Genomic DNA, 22,158 nt, shown 5'->3' with positions numbered 1-22,158 from the left:
CCAAATCTATCCCCACCTAACATTATGGCTTAATGGGATTCATTTTATACTATAACCAACTAACTAACTAACTAACTAACTACCCAACCTACTAACTAACTAACTAACTAACTAACCAAATCTATTCCCACCCAACATGATGTCTCAATGAGATATATTTTATACTATAACTAACTAAATAAATCTATCCCCACCAAACATTATGGCTCAATGGGATTCATTTTATACTATAACCAACTAACTACCCAACCTACTAATTAACTACCTAACTAACTAGCCAAATCTATCCCCACCCAACATTGCAGTAACAAACCTTACAATTTTCTAACAAAAGAATGACCAACTAACAAAATGGATGGATGGAAGTTATCTAGAGACCACACATCACTGTCCTTTGTCAGTCTGTAAATAACTTATCTGGACTAGTTAACTGATACCTTTATAGGGGGAATTTTAATAAACATACAGCCTCTTGATTAACCAGCACCGAGTCCATTTCTTTGCCTCTACTCACGTGTTGTGGGACGAGGAGATCCAGTAGTGGGACAGAGGGTTGTTCATGTCCTCTGGCCTCACCTGATCGAGCTGCGAGTCCCAGATAGTGTTCTCTTTAGAGAACAGATACGTGAGGAACTGAAAAACGCAAAACACAGAACATGTTGTTTACATTAAAACAGCAAGTAAGCTTGAGCAAGCATGTTTCAACATTGAAACTGGCTTAGAGCTAAACAACAATTTTTAATGCAAGGCTACAACATAGGACATGGAAGACCATGTTTCTGGTCTTTTTCAACAAATTACAAGCGAAGGAAAGAAAAGTCCTGGACAGGAGGTCAAAATAAACATTAAAAAATCCATTTGGTTTTCTATTTACTTTACTGGAGTTCATACATGGTTACAAATCGTTTAAAAACAATCTTGAATAAATGAAATGCAGACATATATGCACTCCAATTCAAAGTCAAACACAAATTTATATAAAATATGAACACAATATGAACACATCATAATAAATAATGCATATACCTCATTTAAATAGTTCTGTTAAACAGTAAATGCAAAAGCAACAAATTAAGGTCAGAAAGACGCAGATTATATACATCAAACAAAGATCTGAGGTCACAGCACTGCCGTACGGCAGGAAGTGGTCATGTGGGCAAGCGTGGTGCTGCAACTGCACAGCTATAGGTTTCATTCCCAGGGAACTTAAATGTCTACCCAGAATGCACTAGCCACTTCATGTGCATGTAAATCTCACCTCATCTTGTTGAAAGTATGGCTGCTCGATCTCTCGTAGAGGATCCTTCAGGTAGTGGAACATGAACTCCTGCACCTTGTTGTTGTCTGCAGCCCAGAGCTCCTGAAAACACACACAACACCACATATAAAAATAACTTGTAAATTACATCTGGTTTTGTTTTGAGTAATAACACTAAGAAGTAAATATCTGACCTTCTGATGTTCAATCAGGAAGTTCTGGAAGTCCTCCAGCGAGATCTTCTGCTCAGGTCTCTCAATAAGCCTATAAGAAACACAGATCAGTGTCACAGCAAATACATAAACCCAAGAGATGTTCTGAGATGTCAGATGAATCAAATACCGTACAATATAGTTTACTTATAAGTCTTATTGTGCACAATTCAGTGCACAAGCGTGAGTAAATACCTTTGCAGCAGTGGAATCTCCATCTATACAAACAAAACAGAACAAAATGATTAAGTGAATAATACAACTAATACCTGAAGCCCCATTTTAGAGCCACTACAGTGAAACACCAGGATCAACATCTGGAGCTCTAAACCCCAACCATATATAGGCCCATCAGACATTAATGAACTGATGTGATATCAAACATCCACACAAGTGATTCAATCTACAAAGGAAAACACACACACACACAGAGCTTTAAGTGCAGGGGTCATCAGTGCCACGTCTCTGTGTGTGTGTGTGTTCTTGAGTGTGGCCTAATGGCTTTTAGCCGATGGATCTTGCGGCTTTTTAAAAGGGTGAGTATTGACGTGAAGGCCATTTGAGAAGCGGGGCAAACGGGGACAACTGATGGGGTTTAAGTGGCTCTGAGGAGGGCTTCACCTCTTGCCCTGCTCCACCAACATATAAATAACACACACAAATAAATGTGTGACCTACTGATTTCTGTGCGTCAAACATCAGGCTGCGGTACAACTGCGCAAAATGACTATACGATACATCTCCGTTCCTCAGCTCTCCATCCTGACAAAGACCGTACATAAAACATACAATTAATACATTTACAAAAGAAAGAAAGAAATGAGATGTGCTTCTCCTGTAATTACACATGTACTAATACACAGATAAAACAGCTACAGAACATCCAGTGTAATAATTAAACCATGCAGTATAATAAACAGACACTGTATAATGAGCTATTAATTCCGCAGTAATATGAGAAACCGTGTATGCAGAAGTGGGTTTGTTACCGGAAGTTTCTCTCGTAAGAACCTCATATTGGGAACTCTGTAGTTGACTTGGCACAGCATACTTTTCAGATCCTTACAGGAAATTCTGCAAGAGAACAAAACGTTTGGGAATGTGCTTATAAATCTGCTTCACACAAGACGTCAGCGGCAGGTTTATGAGGAAGTTCAGTGCTGTTAGCATTTTCATCAGTCGGGTTTATTCCTCTCATGTGTTTTTCAGAAAATAATAAAAACATTCGTTACTCAGGGCAATGTTAACTTGACAGAAAGAACTGCACGCATTAAAACGACCATTTCTTTTATGCATACTTATACATATGTATGTTTGTTGAAGAGTTTGGGCTCAGTAAGATTTAAGCAATTAATACTTTTATTCAGCGAGGATGCATTAAACTGATAAAAACTCATAGTCTACTTTGAATAAATGCTGGTCTTGTGAGGATTTTATTAATCAAAGATCCTTAAATGTTTCATGTTTCAACAAATATATGAAGTAGCACAACTGTTTTCAACATGGATAATATTCCATGTTTCTTGAGCAGCAAATCAGCATATTAATTATTAATTTCTGTAGGATCATGTGACACTGATGACTGTAGTAATAATGCTGAAAATTCAGCTTTAAATCATAGAAATAAATTATATTTTAACGTATATTTACATAAAAAACAGCTGTTTTAAATTGTAATAATATTTCACAAAATTACTGATTTTACTGCATTTTTTAATCAAATAAGTTGAGCTGTGGTGAGCAAAATTATACATATGTCTACTGTAAGTTGAAACACAAATACAGCCATTCAAAAGTTTGGGATTAGTAAGATTTTTAATACTTCGCAATACTGTGAAATATTTTCAAATACATTATAATATATTTTCAAATGCAATTAATTTCTGTAATCAAAGCTGAATTTTCAGCATCATTACTCCAGTCTTCAGTACCAAACGATCCTTCAGAAATCATTCTAATATGCTGATTTATTATCAATGTTGGAAACTAAAATGTTTCTTTTTTATTTATTTTTTTTCCAAACCTGTGATACCTTTTTCAGGATTCTTTGATGAATAAAAATGTAAAGAGAATAACATTTATTAAAAATAGCATAGACCGATATTGTTAGAAATTGTTCTTGTTTAATTTAACACATCCTTGCTGAATATAAGTTATAATTTCTTTCTTTTTTTGTTCGTTTTGTTTTTAAATTCACTGATTCCAAACGTTTAAGCTGTAGTGTATATCACTACAAAATATTTCTATTCTAAATAAATGCTGTTCTTTTTAACTTTTTATTCATCAAAGAATCTTGAAAAAAGTATCACAGGTCCCAAAAAATATTAAATACAACAACAGTTTCCAACACTGATGATAAATCAGCATATTATAATGACTTCTGAAGGATCATGTGACACTGAAAACTGGAGTAATGATGTTAAAAAATTCAGCTTTGACCACAGAAATAAATTACATTTTAACAAATATTCACATAGAAAACAGCTGTTTTAAATTGTAATAATATTTCACAATATTACTGTATTTTTGATCAAACAAATGTAGCTGTGATGAGTATAAGAAACCTCTTTGAAACCATTAAAAACCTTACTGATCCCAAACTTTAACACACACACACAGTCAGTATGCACAGGTGAAGAGGCAGCTTTCCACTGTGAGTGGAAACGATTATTAATTTTTACTGTGTACGTCACTTATTTGATTTAGTCACTCGTTTTCTGACAAACGGGAAATGTCATGTACCTCCACACGACCACCATTTCATCTGAATACAACACCTCACACAAAGCTCATGTGTCTTTCAGCCGCTCTCGCTGTATTTACCTTCAGTGTGTGTTTGTGTGTAGGAGTGCACACACACACACACACACACACACACACTCATGTTCTGAGCTTTGTTTCCTGCTGCAGGATGTGCCGTCTCTGAGCTCTATTTACCCAACAGGAGTGTGTGTTTGTGTGTGTGTGTGTGTGTGTGTGTTTGGCCTGATAAGGCCTGGTTCCTCTGAGTCAGCCATTTTTACCCTTAAAACACACACCTTAACGCAGACACATCACAAGAAAGATTAGATTAAAATCGCTACGGCAGGAAAACAGCTCAGATGCGCAGCATCTACCGTGTAGCTGTTGATGCTTTCATTTCCATGATCGGTGCGCTCGATTACACCGTTACGCTCATATGAAACATACCTGTCTTCCCTGTTGCGATCCACTGCGTAAAACTGTTTTCTCAGCCATCTGAGTTCAACGAAAGCAAAAAGATAATCAGGGTTACTTACACAGGCCGCACTGACTCGAGGCACTTTTACACTTGACATATGTGAACCCAGAGCTTAATGGTTTTCATCAATCAATATCTGGTGCACGTGAAGGTCAAAGGTCACCTTTCTATCTGCAGGGGAGTGGGGGAGCGTAACGTATCGGACACCAGCCAGGTCAAACCCTTCACCCACATGACCATCTCCTCGTCTGAGGTCGCTGCGGTGCACAAGCAGAACAACACCGGCATGAACAAACGTGTGTGTGCGAGAACTGTGAGAGTTGCAGTAGAGTTATCATTTACCTGCCAGACTGAGCGCTTTGAGCCGAAACTCGGTCCCGTAGAGGATGACGAAGCAGTGGGCCTGGTCCGGCCGGGCGGTCGAGTCCTCCACATATCGCTCGAAGTCTCGTGACTTCTGGCCCATCCGAATCTCCTTAATCTCCCGAATATCAACTGGAAGAGACATGAGAAAGTAAATCAAACAAGGCCAAATCAGAACAAGGGTTAAACTGCACTGAAATACACTGAGTAACAGCAAAGAAACAAAACCATTGTTGTTTTTATTAACATATCTTCAAAGGCGCGGTATGTAATATTGACAGCAAGAGGTTAAAACGGGCACCGCAGGCCAAATTCAAAACAGGGTTGCCAGATTGAAAACGCATGAACAAGCGCAGCTGTTGAGTGGATTTATTCACTTTTATATTCCTCTGCTCATAGCGCTTCTTAGATGCCAAGGCTTTTTAAGTCGGGTAGAATCCATGGCTTCTATGTCTGCATTACGTTGCTTTTTCCACCAACTGGCAACCCAGACTGCTGAAAGACTATTGGGTAAACTGGCAGTGGGTGGAGTCACACAGCAAAACAAAATCAGAAAATTCTGAAACAGAACGACATTTCAAAATAGAATAACTGGATGAAAAATTGATTTTCTGAGGAACAAGTATGTGAACTTAATGTGTTTCCCAAATATATGCAAATGTATTATGGTACTATTACGCTTTAATACAGTCAAGAAAATATATGACAGCACCTTTAACTAGCGTGAACCTTTGGTTTAACAGAATTGATTTGAGTCAAGATTTGAAAAGCAATTTTTGATCATATAAACCTATTTTAGGGTAATTCCATGCAAATGTCAACCTTACCATGAGAAAAGTTTTTACCAAAGGTTATTTACTACACTAATAGCACAGATGTCAACATTTGGAGGTTCAAATATCCAGGTCAGGTTTTTAAAGCATTTTAGTATTATTTTTAGTGCATAATTTTCTGTAGTCTGGTAAGTGCTATTTCCAGGTTTGTCACATCCATAACAGTACATATTCCTCATAAACAGACACATCAAAATTACAATAAAGTAACAATTATATGTTCTGTGAAGAGCCATCGCTTCTCTATTTGTTGGGTATTATTGCGTCTGGTTTGTGCATTTATGCATCGCAGAAATCCTACAAAGTATGCAGTGTCTCAAAAACGGTGTCCCTTTTTTGTCACATCCATAACACATGATTATTTCCATTTCTTAACTTAGAAAACTCATGCATAGACTGAAAAAAAGTCTCTTCTGCTCACCAGGGCTGCACTGATTTGATCCAAAATACAGTAAAATCTGCCATACTGTTAAATATTTTGTATAATATAAAATAGTCACTTTGTATTGTAATACATTTTAACATTTACACTATTTTAATATTTATTTCTCTATTTCTCTGATCAAAACTGAATTTTCAGCACCATTACTCCAGTCTAATGTTTCTTGAGCAGCAAATAAACATTTCTGATTATTAATGCTGAAACAGTTGAAACAGTTTTGAACGATTTGAATGATGATTTGAAATGAAAGTTTAAAAGAACAGCATTTATTTGAAACAGAAACCTTTTATAACACTAACACATGTCTAACAAATGTCTTAAAATCATTTACTTAAAATCTTACTGACGCCAGAGTATTGAATGGTAGTGTAGTTGCATGAACTTCTATTAGATTCAGTATTTGTTAACAAGACAGAATTATTTAAATACTTTCTTTAAATGTATCTAATGTAACAGCAAAGCTACTTCACCAGCTTACAGCAGCAACAGTGACTGGGCAGGAACCAGATTACCTACAACTGGAAGTTGAAATAAAGCAAACAACGCCGTACAAACAGTGTGTCAGCACATGAGACCAGACAACAAAGAGTTACTTCAGAAAATAATTAGCCTATAGTTTTATAATATTACTAATATAATCGGCAACCTGAAACCATGAAACATAACTACATTCACATGTATTTTCCATATTTACCAGACGCAAACAGCAAACAGAGTCAAAGGCTCTGGGAAAATTTGATTAGCACACATTTTTGACACATATCAACACTACTGTCATTTATATCTTGGACATGTGCCATGGTAATTTGGTAATTACCTAATATTCTTTGATGTACCTTAGAAAAGATTATAAATATGATCATTCAACACCAGAGTATCACATCTGATACCATTGCTGTACATGATCCCACCACAGGACAGGAAGAGCAGCAGCATAAATAATGAACGCCTCACATTACTGAGCCTCACATGCTGGATTTGAACCTGCATCACTGACATCAGCACCACAGCGCAACACACCTCAGGATAAAACAATTAGAGAACAACTTCAGACTATAAGAGAGCAAAAGAAAAGCAGTTTTTTCTTAAAGGGATCATCGGATGCTAAGTTCACTTTTTCATGTTGTTTGAACATTAATGTGTGTTGGCAGTGTATGTACAAATCTACTCTATAATGACAAAAATCCATGCAGTGGTTTTTAATTAATCTGTAAAAATAATATCCTCTTTTTCACACAGACAGAGGCCGCTCCCACCATAGTTGATTGACATGAGCGTTTTACCTCAGATCAGCTGTAACAGTCCAACCTCCAATGTTTGGATGCTGGAGCAGGGATGTACGTTAGACAAGAATATCTCAGATTGAGCGATTGAGGTGTTGTGTTGCTGGATGTAATAATGAACATAGCAGTCGTCATTTACTCCCGACATCTGAGCCGCTGAATATACAGTGGATTACATTCGTGAAGGGAATGCGCCTCCCGATCTACATATATCCGTCTATGTTCACGCGAATCATTCGTGATCCAGCTTCACTTACAGCAGAAGTGAGTATAAGGTTTTTTTTTTTTATGAATCTTCACGATCGCCTTTCCTGATAATGTGCTATTTAGCAAGTTTAGCGGCTAAACACGGCTAAAGTAAACAGGCTCGTCACTCCACAGAGAGAAGAGAGGGGCGGGGCGAGCAGAGCTCATTTGCATTTAAAGCAGCCATGACCAGAATGGGTTGAGCTGATTTTGTCAAGGTAAAAAGGGTGTTGTTTTACACAACCATTGAGAATTTTTAACCAAAGTATATTAGAGACTTTTCATTAAGACCCTAAAGAATCATATCAACTTGTGGAAAATGGGCATCCAGTGACACCTTTAACATTTCTCAAGGACATTTTAATTAGAATTATCCATGTTTATGATTTGGAAACTACTTATATACCTAAATAACAGGTTTTAAGCAAGCCTGTAAGTTAAAAATGAAAAGCTCAAAATGAACAGCAAATACGCCAAATTAGAAGAAAAAGTGGCTTTGGCGAGCACATACAAAGATATTTCACTCATTGAACTAGTGTTGCACAGTACTTAAAGTATCGCGATACCCTGCTTTTAAAAACAGTACGATTCCGCATTGTACTAAGATTTCATTTTGCATTCTAATAAGAGCCGTATTTCTGCGTGTCTGTGTTAGTGAATGGCGCAGACGCGCAGTTTTGTTTACTAATTTTACACACATACACGTGACGCTCACAGCGTTTTCAGCCTCTGCCGCCTCAATATAAGAGAACATGAACACATGAACATCATCTCTAGAACTGCTCTGAGAGTCACTTCATCAGCATTTTACCGTTTCTTTTGTGGAAAACTATCCTCATATACAAACAGAAACCTAAAATAAAAGTTCGGTTTAACTTGACAGTCAGAAATATACGACTTAATGTAAAGATAGTACTACTACTACTAATAAAATTATTATTAAAACAATGTTTAAGGAATATTTACCAGAAAAAAATATTTACCAGAATTTATTTACCAGAAAACTGTAAATACACAACACAGTATTTCTAAACAAATAAATAAAAAAAGGCCTATAATAAATTAATTCTTTATCAAATCTAATTATCCTTTATAAATTCATTAGACATGCTTTTGATTATTATGTAATGAAACGATTAAAAAAAGAATCCAGAAAATTAAATGGAAAACAGATTCACAAACAAAACTGAATTTGAGAATTAATAAAAGAAATAATAAAAGTTTTTTTTAGGGCCTTAAAAACGTAATTTGTATTAATTTTTTAATGACTTCAATTAATTTAGACATGCATTTCGATAAATATATATTTTATGTAACCATTAAAATAGGGTCTAGAAAAATTTAAATGTAATTTAGTGTCTTTGTTTTGTTTTTTTTTGGGGGGGGTTTGTTGTTTTTTGTAGTTGTCCTATAGTTTGTTACTTGCATCTTCTTATTATTAATAACAAAGGCTCCTGTAGGCTCGATAGCTGTTCATCATAATCCTGTGTAGTGGCACTGGCATGTGATTATTATAATTATTATTATTTTTTTTTTTTTTTTTTTTGTTAAGGGGGGGTGAAATGCTTTGTTTTAATAGAGAAAATAACTATGATCTCCATTTGGATCATCTATTATTCAGTTACTTTTCCTGTTCTATGTTTTATTTGTAGTATCGGTTCAGTAGTAGTATCATTATTTTTTTTTGTCAGGTATTGTAACGACGTCAAAATTTTGGTATTGTGACAACACTACTTCAGACTGTAAGAGAGCAAACGAAAAGCTGTTTTTTCTTAATATTTCTCAATGACTGTTGATATAATTATAAATATATGAATATATAATTAAAATTGCTGAGATCGAGGTCCTCGAGGGTTGATCTCGCTCCCCTCTCTCTACCCAATACTCTCCTGTCATCTCTCCACTGTCCTGTTCGAATAATAAACAAAACTATCTAACTAAAAAAGAAAAAGAATTATCTACGCTTATGAAGTTATTAAACTTCTAAACGTCTAAATAACAGGTTTTAGGGTTTTAAGCAAGCCAGTAAGTTAAAAGTAAAGCTCAAAATGAACAGCAAATACGCCAAATTAGAAGAAAAAGTGGCTTTGGCGAGCACAAACAACAAAATTTAAATCGCTGGACCAGAAATTACACCAAATTACCACATTAATCAAGATGAAGAGAAAGAATCTGAATCTCGTAGGTGACGTGACTAAACCGAATCAAAACCAGAAACAAACTGTGCATTTAAGAAAACACCGGTAACAACAGCGTTTCTGTCTGTAAGAATATTTATGGCTGCTAAATTCTCAACTGGCCTATTTGAAGGTGTGGCGAAAGGTTAATTTTGGAGGCTGCCTGTTAGTCTCAGCAGAAAGACACAGAGTCTGTCTCTGTGTGTGTGTGTGTGTGTGTGTGTGTGTGTGTGTGTGCAAACACACTCTCTCCTGTTTCTCCTCTCGCTCTTTAACCGCACTCATCCTGTGCTGCTCTGACAGAGACATGTGAGAGAGACGCAGGTGTCATTAAATAAGACACTCAACACCAACTCCATCCAGCTTTTTAGTAACACTCATTTCCTTGTAAAGTCACGTCATTAACAGTGAATTTCAGCGGAACACAGCATAAAATATTCATTATATTTGTATTATTCCGATAGCTCTGTAGTGACTACAGCGTTTTGTAGAAACTCTCGTAGGTTTAGCAAATTTGGTAGGTAAACTGCTAGAGTGACACTTGTAGAGCCCAATATAGTGTTTTTTTAAAGAATATTATATTAATTAGGGTTTTTTAATATGGCTAAAAATCTAAAATAAAACCATAATCTCAGTGAAACCGTGGTTTACAGTGATTTTAGAGCAGCTATGGGTCATTTTAGGCATGACGTGGTCTTCACAAGGCTTATTACTTTTATAAAATTATTACTACATATAGCTGGCAAGGGTTTTATAGAATAATCACAGCAACTAAAACATAATTTAGTGATAAATCTTCCACCAAAGCAATGTAGCTCTTCATTAATGTTTAGTTGAACGAATGGCAAGCAACATGCAGACGCAGCAACGCAGAAATACTGATGCAGTGAGTAACCGGTGTGTATTTGAAAAGTATATTTCCGCTAATCATCAGTTTTATGGATTTTATTTGTTTGTAACAATTTAGGTTGGGGACCAGTTCTCACTTTTTTCTTGTTAATGTGCATATTAATAGCATAATGACTGATCAGTAGTACTTCAAAACCACATCCCTTAATCGACCTCATACCTAAACAACTCCCTTACTAACTATCAATAAACAGGAAATTAGGAGTCAGAGACAAAAGTTAACATCTAGTTAATAGTGAGAACTTGATCTTAAAAACAAAATGTGACCATTTTTTTGGCTAAATATTTCTAATAAATTAAAGTCTGAAAACATTCATTTATTTAAGGTAAATTAGCAGTTTAATTTAAAGTATATTAGGTCGTTTAGTGAAAACTAATTCACAAGTGCATGCAATGATTAAATAAAAACCACATCCGTTACACAACACTGACAGAAAAAAAAAAAAAAAAAAAACTCTCTTTAAAGTTTTCTTCAAAACACATTTTCAAACACTGCTCAAATCTTGATTTTTATTTTCTGTCCTTGTCATACTTACATCAAAATCAGTGTTTACCACACATAGATTAACACTTAAACAAAAAAAAGCACCAATGTACAATTTGCATTCACATTTAATTGTTAAATTCAACAAATGTCAATTTTAACTTAAACTCATGTTAATTTGGGAGTCGTAGCATTAAGGCGTTTAGATGATTGAACCAATGTTTATTCTATACCAAGATTTTACAACCAACGCAAACCCTTTCCAGTCATCATCAAACAAACACCAGCATTACAAGCAGCAAAACGTCCCAGTGCTGCTCAGTCAATCACATCTGATGACCAGAAATAACGTCAAACTTTATAGACATGCACTGTGTACACATTACTATTACTCACAGTGAACAGCTTTTTATTAACCAGTATTTCTCCAGCACTGTGATCAGGAGAATAATCACAGTCAGGATCCTTACGCTTTCATTTCAAACACGTGTCTGGAGCTCTTAATTGGTCTTATGAGAGCGCTGGACTTTCTGTCAAATTAAACTGTCTGGGACACACAAACCTTTCTGCAAACTCTCTACATTAAGGTAAAACTGTGTTATGTAATTCAGATACTAGCTATTCATATAGATAAATGTTGTTTGCTCCATTCACAAAACCAGCCAGTAATATTGAAAAACACAAGCGTTAGTTTAGATCAGCAGTGGACCGCATGAACAACTGAACTTTCACCTTTTAAATAATCAACCTAAAGCAAAACATCTCAGCATTTACAAAGGAAAGGAACAGGGGAACATAGTCTGATGGTTGATTTTAGAAAACGGGGGGTGCGAGAACAAAAATAGGTCTTCTAGCGATTTCCACTGTTTCAGAAATTAAAAATAAATAAATAAATAAACAAACATTTTCTAGTTAATAGGCTATAATAATAATAATAATAATAATAATATAATTATTATTATTATTATTATTATTATTATTATTACTATTATGAGGATGGAGGAGGAAAAACAAATACATCCTGCCCCATTTTCAGCGAGGGCAAGTGTTTCAAAAAATTAATTATTTATCTTTTTTTATCATGGGAAGTAGGGTTGTCAAAAGGTACCGGGTTCGGGACTATCGGTACTGAAATCACACATAAGCACAACGAGAGCGTTTGAAAGCCCCGTGTGTCAGCGGATCCCTAATACATCTGCATACAGACAGATCCGCTGACAGACGCGGCTTTCAAATGCTCCCGTTGTGCTTGTGTGTGAGCGCTCGCTGAAGAACGTGAAGCTCTTATAATTGTAGCCAATCACAGTCACGTCTGTTGAGCGTGTGAACACTGTGGCCAATCAGTGATGTTTGAAAATCGGCTCAACAGTGCTCAAATGTGAGCGGGAAATGGACGTTTTTAAAATTTCAGTACCGAAAGTACCGAACCCGGTACCTTTTGACAAGGAATGTGCCCAAATAGTGAATCCGTATTTGGAAAGGCACAGAAAATGAATAACACATTCAACGGAGCCACTAAAGTGACCAGGGTTGCCAAGTCCGCAGTTTTCCCGTGGAATTGGGCTACTTTAACACCGCACTGTAAAAAAAAAAAAAAAAAAAAAAAAAAAAAAAAAAAGTTGTTTCAACTTAAAGTAAGTGTTTGTGCTGTCTTAAAATTTTAAGTCTTGTCAGTGCTGATAGCCCTGTGGGCAGCGCGCCATCATACAACACCGCTGCGTTACGGGCATCCCGAGTTCAAATCCAGGCTCGAGGACCTTTCCCGATCCCACCCCCTTCTCTCTCTCCCACTTCGCTTCCTGTCAGCTATGATCTGTCCTACCAAAAATAAATCTTAAATTTAAAAAAAAAAAAAAAAAATGACTCACCATGACTTAAGTTGTACTACATAAAAACATGGATATTTGAGTTAAAATTTAAGGCAGGACGAACACTCACTTTAAGTTAAAACAATTTTTTTTTTTTTTTTTTTTAAACAGTGTGTTCCTGTGGGTTGTTTTTCCATGTTCATGTTAAACATGATATTTATCCCCCTATGTGAATTTTACCAGGGGAACCTTGTCAAAAAAAAAAACATGTATTTTACCCTGCCAAACACAATTTATCTATTTCTTTCACAAATTATTATCTATTTTTTGGGCATTTTTTGCTTTATTGTGATAGGACAGACCAGTATTGACAGGAAGTGAAGGCTATCGGTGCCAACCAAACACAATTTTTAACAGGGGACCCCCCTCGAAACACGATTAGGCTAGTTTTGAGCAGCCATTAGTCGCACTAGCGGTAGCCTGATACATTAGAGTACAAAACATATTTAAATGACCACATAAACAGAGTATGGAGAGATGACTGATAGGACCACCGACAAACATCTAATCCTGTAAAATGTGTGGTAAGCACTGCCACGCCATAGTATACACAGAGTACGTGATCGCGAATCTCGAAAGTGAAAGTAAAAAGTGAACAAGCAATCAAAAGCGATATCAATAGTAATAACAGCTCACTGATGCTTGTAATTTATATACAGTATAATTACCCAAAGACACAACTGCGAGAGAAAGCACTGAAATATCTCATCATTCCCTTTCCAAACAACCCTGGTGAAAAATAAAGAAACTAAAATATATTTAAAATGCATTTATTTCATGCTAGATATACTTTAAATACATTTACATATTATGTACTTAATAAAAATACCCTGGAACTGTACTTTTAGCATACTAAACTGGTATATTTAAACTCTGCTAAAGTAGAAACAACTAATTTTGTATTTATTAATGCACTTAGGTACACTTTAAATATTTTGCATTTAAAGACCAATATAATTTAAAGATCATACAGTCCTCATCAATTGACATTAAAACATATTTTAGGCTTAAAATTAAGAAAAGTATAAGTTGTACTTTTTAAAATCATTTTTATATCAGTAAGTCTCAAGCGATATGTCAGTAAATATGTTAATAGACTTGAACTATACTCAGTATAGATGCATTTTAAATGCATTGCTTTTTCCACTACGGACGGTATTAGGACACATCTAATGGGAAGTGTAAAATATTTTTACTTTTATTAGGAAGTTAGTAGTTAAAACGAAGCACTGATTTCTTGAGTCAGGATTACCCGTACTACAGACCGGTGTGTTTTTGTACCAAAATACTGGTGCGTTTGATGTCCAGTGAGCACAAAAAAAATTGGATGAAAAATTATGATTAAAAAGCGAAAAACTGTGTATCGATTTTTAATCGAATCGTGACCCCAAGAATCAATATGAAACAAACTGTGAGGTACAGAAAGATTCCCACCCCTAATTAAAATATCACTTCTCGTTCTTTATGACATTGCATTGACCTTTGTTAATTTAATTTTATTTTATTTTATTAATGATTTGTTCTCTTCATTAAATACAAAGAATATATGCATGTGGACAAAGGTAACTTTAATTTAATACAAGTGCGCGCACACACACACACAAAAGTATCTGGCTCCTTTACACAGATTTTCCCTTGTAATTTCATCATTTTATCATCTTTTCCCAGTATTATTAGTGTTTCGACATAACATGATATGATCCCTGTGATTTGTGTTGATTTCATCTGACAGATATTGTGTAAGACATGATTAAGTAATCAGTGTCATAAGATCAATGACTTAAAAATAAGACTAACGAAGAAACTAGTCAAATCAGATGTAGCATAATATAAATCTAAAGCTATTATCATTTCACAAACACAAGTACTAATCAACTTCCTAATTAAGTTACTAATCTAGTGACCCAAACATATTTAGAAGTAGAAATATAATGCGTTTAGTTTCTTAAATTATCACAATTTTCAGTTTTAAGTGCGTTTTAATGATACGATGTGAAAAATCGTTGGTTTACATCGATCAAACTATCAAATGAGACGGTAAAGTAATACATATCAGTCATCTCTAAAGCAGGACTGTGTTTAACATTTAAACTCAAGCACTAAAGACGACTCTCTGACCCAAATCCACATCAACTAGATCAGTCAGTCCGTCTTCAAAGATGCATTCTCTGATAAACACGACTCGTCAGAATTCACAAGAACAAAGTCCTTGCATAACACCCAACATATGACCTCGGCCAGCAGAGCGAGATACCAGTGTCCATATTTGTTCCATCTGTTTCTTTTTATATGATAAAGTTGGGGAGTACAAACACAACAGTCCTGCGGAGGAAGCCCCTCTCCAAGACACACACACACACACACACACACACACAGGACAAAGGCGGTTGGCCTGAGATAGGAGCTCAGGCTGGGTGCAAGAGAACCGCTTGACAATTCCAAACAGGGCAGCAGGAAACACAAGACTGCACGGCACAACCGAGAGTCTTCCTGTCTCACAAACACACAACACGACCAGCACACACACACACCTTAAGAGAGTTTAACCACAGGAACATCCAGGAAAATCCATCAAAATGAAAATCTGAAAGCTCACACTTCAAAAGCGCAGTTTGTCCAAACACGTGAACACAACTTTGGTTACAGTGAGCTTTATTAACAGCTGATTCTGCGACATCTGAGCGTGAAGTAGCGAGCTGTGGGAAAGTTTTGGTGTAGATCCATCTCAGCTTACAAACCAACCGAAACGCTCATCTGACGTGCTGATAAGGATCGACTTGCTGATTATCAGTCAAAATAAAGAAACGTATTAGCACAAGCACTTGAGCATAGAAATCAAACAGAGCGCATCTGAACATAAAGTGCAAGTTCAAATCTAGACGTCACCTCTACAGTCAGACATGGAAAACTTTATGCAAACAGAAAATGCTTGAAATGCTTTTAGCTTGTTAAACATCATTCCAAAACATCTATTCTTTCAGACTGATATTTGTAAAGACCCGTCACTCACATTGTGCCGTTAAGTTCGTTAAATGAGATGCGGGCTAAACGTCACATCAAGTCTGGAAAGTTAAAAATAAACATGAATGTTTATGAACGCATACTGTCAGGATTATATAAGCTGGGAGTCCAAAAACACCAAAACACAATGTCTTTGTGACAACCAGGCTATTGATTTATAGCAAACTAATGCAAAACTTCATTAGCAGTGGTTAACCTGAAACCGGAAAGTGCCAAATATCGAACACACCAATAAACTCCCTACTGCAAGGCCTCCCATTTCTTTTGACTAGAAATGCAATAATTAAACACAAACTCAGCACATCTGAATATCGATAGGTGTTTAGGAAAAATAGTCCAACACCACTGTTGAATCAAAAATATAAAAACATGCAATCCCGCACACTATCAGTACTTGCTAGATATTAAAGTTTGTCACAAGCAATGTTTTGGTCCACGACATATGTGCACTATTAAAGACAAGACATTTTTAAAATACACTCCCAACATATGGACCAATCACCGACTAATCATAAATAACAAGGGCTCAAATATTCAACAGAAAACACTTATAATAAATTAGACTAGAAATGCATCACAATTTTGGCAACTGAACATATTCGGAAACCAAAATAGAAGTTTCAGAAAAAAAAAAAAAAAAGTCATGTTTCTTTAGCACTTCTCCTATGGTGTGTTTTGACTGCGCCTAACTAAGGTAAAACACATTAGATGTGTGAACATACTTTTAACAAGACCAGAAACGGTGCAGACCAGCAATATGTAAAACACCAAAGTTCAGTTACCCAAACTTTATTTTCATTTACAGACTAAATTAAAACTTAATTTCTGTTTCAAAGAAAAATAAGAAGTTCATCACAACTTTTGGCCAATGAATTTATGATTACCAGATATTTTTAAAACTTGCACTTCAATAATTCACTTTAATATTTAATATTTTTAAGCAGAGCTTAAACAGCAAAACTAATATTGTCCTATGATATTTTAGGATTTTCATTACTGTTACAATTTTAAAGTAATGTTGCTACATACAGATTTTCTGCAACTCAATCTGCAAATTTCCTGTGACCATGAAAGTTCTTATCAAGAGGTGAACATATGCTTCATAACATGCATTTAAAGCCAAATAAATCCATATACACCCAAATATGTGACCCTAGACCATAAACACCCAACAACACATTGTATGGGTCAAAATTATCAATTATTCTTTTATGCCAAAAATCATTAGGATATTAAGTAAAGATCATGTTCCATGAAAAGATTTTGTAAATTTCCCACTGTAAATATATCAAAACTTAATTCTTGATTAGTAATATGCATTGCTAAGAATATTCGGACAACTTTAAAGGTGATTTCTCTCAATGTTTTGTTGTTTTTGCACCCTCAGATTGCAGATTTTCATACATTAATGGAAAGCGTATTTACTCAGCTTTCAGCTGATGTCTAAATCTCAATTTCAAAACAAAAAAAAATTGACCCCATGACTGGTTTTGTGGTCCAGAGTCACATATCGATTACTTCAACAACCTCACGCACCAAACATATAAATAATGTTTGTTAAATCCTCACACACAGCAGAGCTGCTTTACTAAACGTCTGATTTAAGAAAGTCACATACAACTTCAGATGCACAATTACACCTCGGTGAGGCTCATTGGGTGTTTTTTTTTTTTCTGTTTAGTGTGGCTGGTGCATCCGGAGCAAAGCGCAGCTGTGTGTAAGACATCCCGCCGCAGGAAAACAGCAGCGCAGATGGGCCTGCCCTACAATCTGCCCTAAGACGAGCAGTATACTACTGTTAAACCTGTTAGCACACAACCCATAACCTGCTGCTCGCCCAAAACAAAAGCAGTTACAGTTGCAAACGTGATCAAAACAATTCGATTCAGCAAACGAAAATCATTGAAAATCTGGACACTACAGACGCATCTTGAGGCTGCAGAAACTAAAATGGTCAAAATAAGTACCTATGAGAAACCATACATAACGTGCGCCAGTCAAAACCCCGTCATTTTCTGCAGAGAAAACTAAAAATAAACTGTTGACTAGGTCTTTGCGTGAAAGGGCATATGCTTTTATAAATATAAACCCTAAAGGAAACTTTATTAAGGTTATTTATTGTTAACCAATGGCCCATTCAAAATCAAAACTGTGGTTATGAATTATGCAAATGTCACACAAACTTTTCTGAACCCATAGTGCCAAGCACTGATTTATCCGAAATTAAACACCCAGAAAGCAAGGCGTAACTTACTCTCGCCCTCGATTTTATCCGTTCCCCTGGTCCAGATAATCTGCCTGGTCTCGAGTTTGACTTGAAACGTCCTTCTCTCCGGCCTTTGAGACTTTTTGGAGTAAAAGAGCGTCAATACGGTGCCCAACTCCAGATCCCGGTAGAGATTGTTCACCTCGGTGTCGCTCAGCGTCCAGGGTACAGGTCCATTGGAGGAGAAACCCGCGGTCGCAGCCATTTCCCCTGTTTGTTCTTCAGTTCCTTTCCGAATAATTCACAGCCTCCCGGGCCTGACGAGGACACCTATGAAAATAAGGAAGAAAAGGGCATTAGAAAAATCACAAAACAACACCGTGACATAGTAGTTGTGAACGCAGCATATACATCAGATACGAAAACACACACACAGAGGCCTGCTGTAAGAGGCATCCACATGTGTCCATTTAACTCCTGGCCTTTTTTATGGGAGAAATGTCATATGGTGAATAGGTGAATGTCTGATAATCAGTGCATGAAATGCATGTTATTCTAATAATAATAATAATAATAATAATAATAACATCTAAACGAACAACACAGATCACAAGAATCACTCCTGAAATGTACACTGTAATCTAAAGAGTAGTGTGTGAACACACCAAAGAGCTGATCCAATGTTATTTAGTTCATTAAACACAATCAATAAGATTATACATCTGCATTCAGTGCAAACAAACAACAACAACAACAAAAATCACTGATCTTTATTAATAATCAATTTGTTTAAAAAAAAGAAAACTACACATGACTAAATTGTTTTAAGGTTTGAAAGCCTACACGCGAGATGTGATAGAAAGATCAGAGCGTGTACATTGTTTGAAACGATGATAATAATAACACAGGTCTGTTTTGTCTCACCGTGTATGGATGCAGCTGGCTCTCTGGGACTCAGTAAAAGCAGAAACACAACATCCAGTCTGTCCGCAATCTCAGCAGCGCTCATGTCGTCCTGTGCTCATGATCAGACGCGGGTTTGGCGGATCTGAGCGGCGGCCGCGGCGGTGTGATCGAGCCGAGTGTGAGATCTGCTCTCCGCCATGAGTTGATGTGTGAGAGCCCTTCCCCCATCAGCCGATCCCTACAGCACAGCACAGCGCAGCACACGGCCTCTTAAAGACACAGCGCGCTCTTCAGCCGCCGCTGGGCGCGGATTGGAACACGAGCGACTGCCTACTGCGCACTGTGGACTGTATACTCTGCTGCGCTAAGTGTGTCAAATAGTATGCATTATGGCTGTTTCCAATAGCATACTACATTAGCATACTATTGCTGACACTGTGTATATGACGCACAGTATTTAAATTTTCTGTATCAGTTGGACACCCACGTGCACGGCAACATTTGCAATACATTACTATTGTAAACTGTGTACTATTTTAAAAAAGTGAAACACCATTCAGTGTTGTTATACTGACAATATAATATTGTTTAGTATGTACTGTGTACTGCATACTAGTTTAAAAGTGTGGCTGTTTCCAATAGCATACTACATTAGCATACTTACTATTGCTGACACTGTGTATATGACGCACAGTATTTAAATTTTCTGTATCAGTTGGACACCCACGTGCACGGCAACATTTGCAATACATTACTATTGTAAACTGTGTACTGCCTACTATTTTAAAAAAGTGAAACGCCATTCAGTGTGGTTATACTGACAATATAATATTGTTTAGTATGTACTGTGTACTGCATACTAGTTTAAAAGTGTGGCTGTTTTCAATAGCATGCTACAATACTATACTTACTATTGCTGACAGTGTGTATATGATGCACACTATTTGAATTTTTAGTATGAACCAGATACTCAGGTGACCTAGGAAACATTTGGAATACATTACTAGTGTGCTGCCTACTATGTACTGCAAAGTATGCATTGTGTACTGCATACTATTTTGTGTAAAAATGTGAAACAGTATTTAGTGTGATTATGCTTGGAATGGAATACTAGTTGCTTACAGTTCAGTATGTACTGTGTACTGCATACTATTAAAGTTTGAGGAATAGTATGTATTACGGATGTAGCATAATTCAACACTATACTTACTATTGTTCACAGTGTGTATATTATGAGCAGTATTTTCTGTATTCTGTAATTTTCTGTATGAATTGGACACCCAGGTAAACTAGGCAACGTTTGGAATACATTACTAGTGTGATGCATACTATATACTGCACAGTATGTGAGTGAATGTATGTGAGTATTCAGTGTGATTATGTTCAGAATGGAATAATAGTTGCTTACAGTGCAGTATGTACTGTGTACTGCATACTATTAAAGGGTGTTTGGAATAGCATACTACATTACTATACTTTCTATTGTTGACAGTGTGTATATTATGCACAATATGTGAATTTTCTCTATGAACTGGATACTCAGGTGACCTAGGCAACATTTGGAATGCATTACTAGTGTGCTGCTTAGTCTGTACTGCACAGTATGCACTGCATACTGCCTACTATTTTGTGTAAAATGTATGTGAAACACTATTCAGTGTGGTTATGTTCAGAATGGAATACTAGTTGCTTACAGTTCAGTATGTACTGTGTACAGCATACTATTAAAGTGTGAGGAATAGTATGCATTATAGTATAGTACAATACTATACTTACTAATGTTGACAATGTATATATGACGCACAGAATTTGAGTTTTCTGTATGAACTGGATACTTAGGTGACCTAGGCACCTTTTGGAATACATTACTAGTGTACTGCTTACTACATACTTACTACACAGTATACACTCCGTTCTGCCTACTATGTGTGTAAAAAGTATGTGAAACACTATTTAGTGTGGTTGTGTTCAGAATGGAATATTAGTTGCTCACTGATCAGTATGTGCTGTGTACTGCACCATTTTTAAGTGTGTGAAATAGTATGCATTATGGCTGTTTGGAACAACATACTACTATAATACAAATTGTGTGCTTTTTACAATATATAGTGTGTATACTACACACAGTACTTGAATTTTCTGTATGAACTGGACACCCAGATGACCTAGAATATGTTTGGAAGACATTACTAGTGCACTGCTTACTATATACAGGATGCACTGTGTACACTGTCTACAGCCTACTACTTTGTGTGAAATGCATGTGAAACAATTCAGTGTGGTTTTGTTCAGAATGGAATACTACTTGTTTACAGTTCAGTATGTACAGTGTACTGCAGACTATTAAAGTGTGAGAAATAGTATGCATTATGGCAATTTGCAATAGCAATATACAAACAATAGCAAGATACAACACAATACTTACTGTTGTTGACATAGTTGTATACTATGCACACTACTTATGAAAAGTACACTCAACTCAACTGAAATACAACACTAGCATACTGCTTACTGCATACGTCATAGTATGAATTGTGCACTGCTTACTATTATGTATAAAAATCACATGAAACTGTTCAGTATGGCTATGTTTGGAATAGAATACTAGTTGCTTACTGTTCAGTGTGTACTGTGTACTACACAGTGTTTCTTAAAGTGTGAAATAGTATGCATTAAGGCTGTTTGGAATAGCACTGTATTACAATACAGACTTACTATAGCTGCAATATA

At 36.1% G+C, this 22,158-nt stretch overlaps 1 protein-coding gene across 2 annotated transcripts in view; it reads right to left on the bottom strand.

Annotated features, from left to right (window-relative positions):
• The window catches only part of plcg1 (phospholipase C, gamma 1), a 51,163-nt gene extending 31,461 nt beyond the window's left edge, over positions 1-19,702 (bottom strand). For both annotated transcript variants that reach the window (XM_051095796.1, XM_051095797.1), the window contains exons 1-11: positions 19,447-19,702; positions 18,571-18,852; positions 5,033-5,185; positions 4,854-4,947; positions 4,660-4,707; positions 2,460-2,544; positions 2,149-2,232; positions 1,666-1,688; positions 1,453-1,522; positions 1,259-1,360; positions 515-633 (exon numbers count right to left, since the gene is read on the bottom strand). In XM_051095796.1, coding sequence (XP_050951753.1) covers positions 515-633; positions 1,259-1,360; positions 1,453-1,522; positions 1,666-1,688; positions 2,149-2,232; positions 2,460-2,544; positions 4,660-4,707; positions 4,854-4,947; positions 5,033-5,185; positions 18,571-18,787 — 995 coding nt within the window. In that variant the 5' untranslated portion in view covers positions 18,788-18,852; positions 19,447-19,702. The remainder of the gene's footprint in view (positions 1-514; positions 634-1,258; positions 1,361-1,452; positions 1,523-1,665; positions 1,689-2,148; positions 2,233-2,459; positions 2,545-4,659; positions 4,708-4,853; positions 4,948-5,032; positions 5,186-18,570; positions 18,853-19,446) is intronic.
• Positions 19,703-22,158: the final 2,456 nt, after the last annotated feature.

The sequence above is a fragment of the Labeo rohita genome, chromosome 23 (genome assembly GCF_022985175.1).
Source record: "Labeo rohita strain BAU-BD-2019 chromosome 23, IGBB_LRoh.1.0, whole genome shotgun sequence".
Lineage (NCBI taxonomy): Eukaryota > Metazoa > Chordata > Actinopteri > Cypriniformes > Cyprinidae > Labeo > Labeo rohita.
Note: the sequence above shows the minus strand (reverse complement) of the source record. Positions and strands in the feature narration are given on the sequence as shown.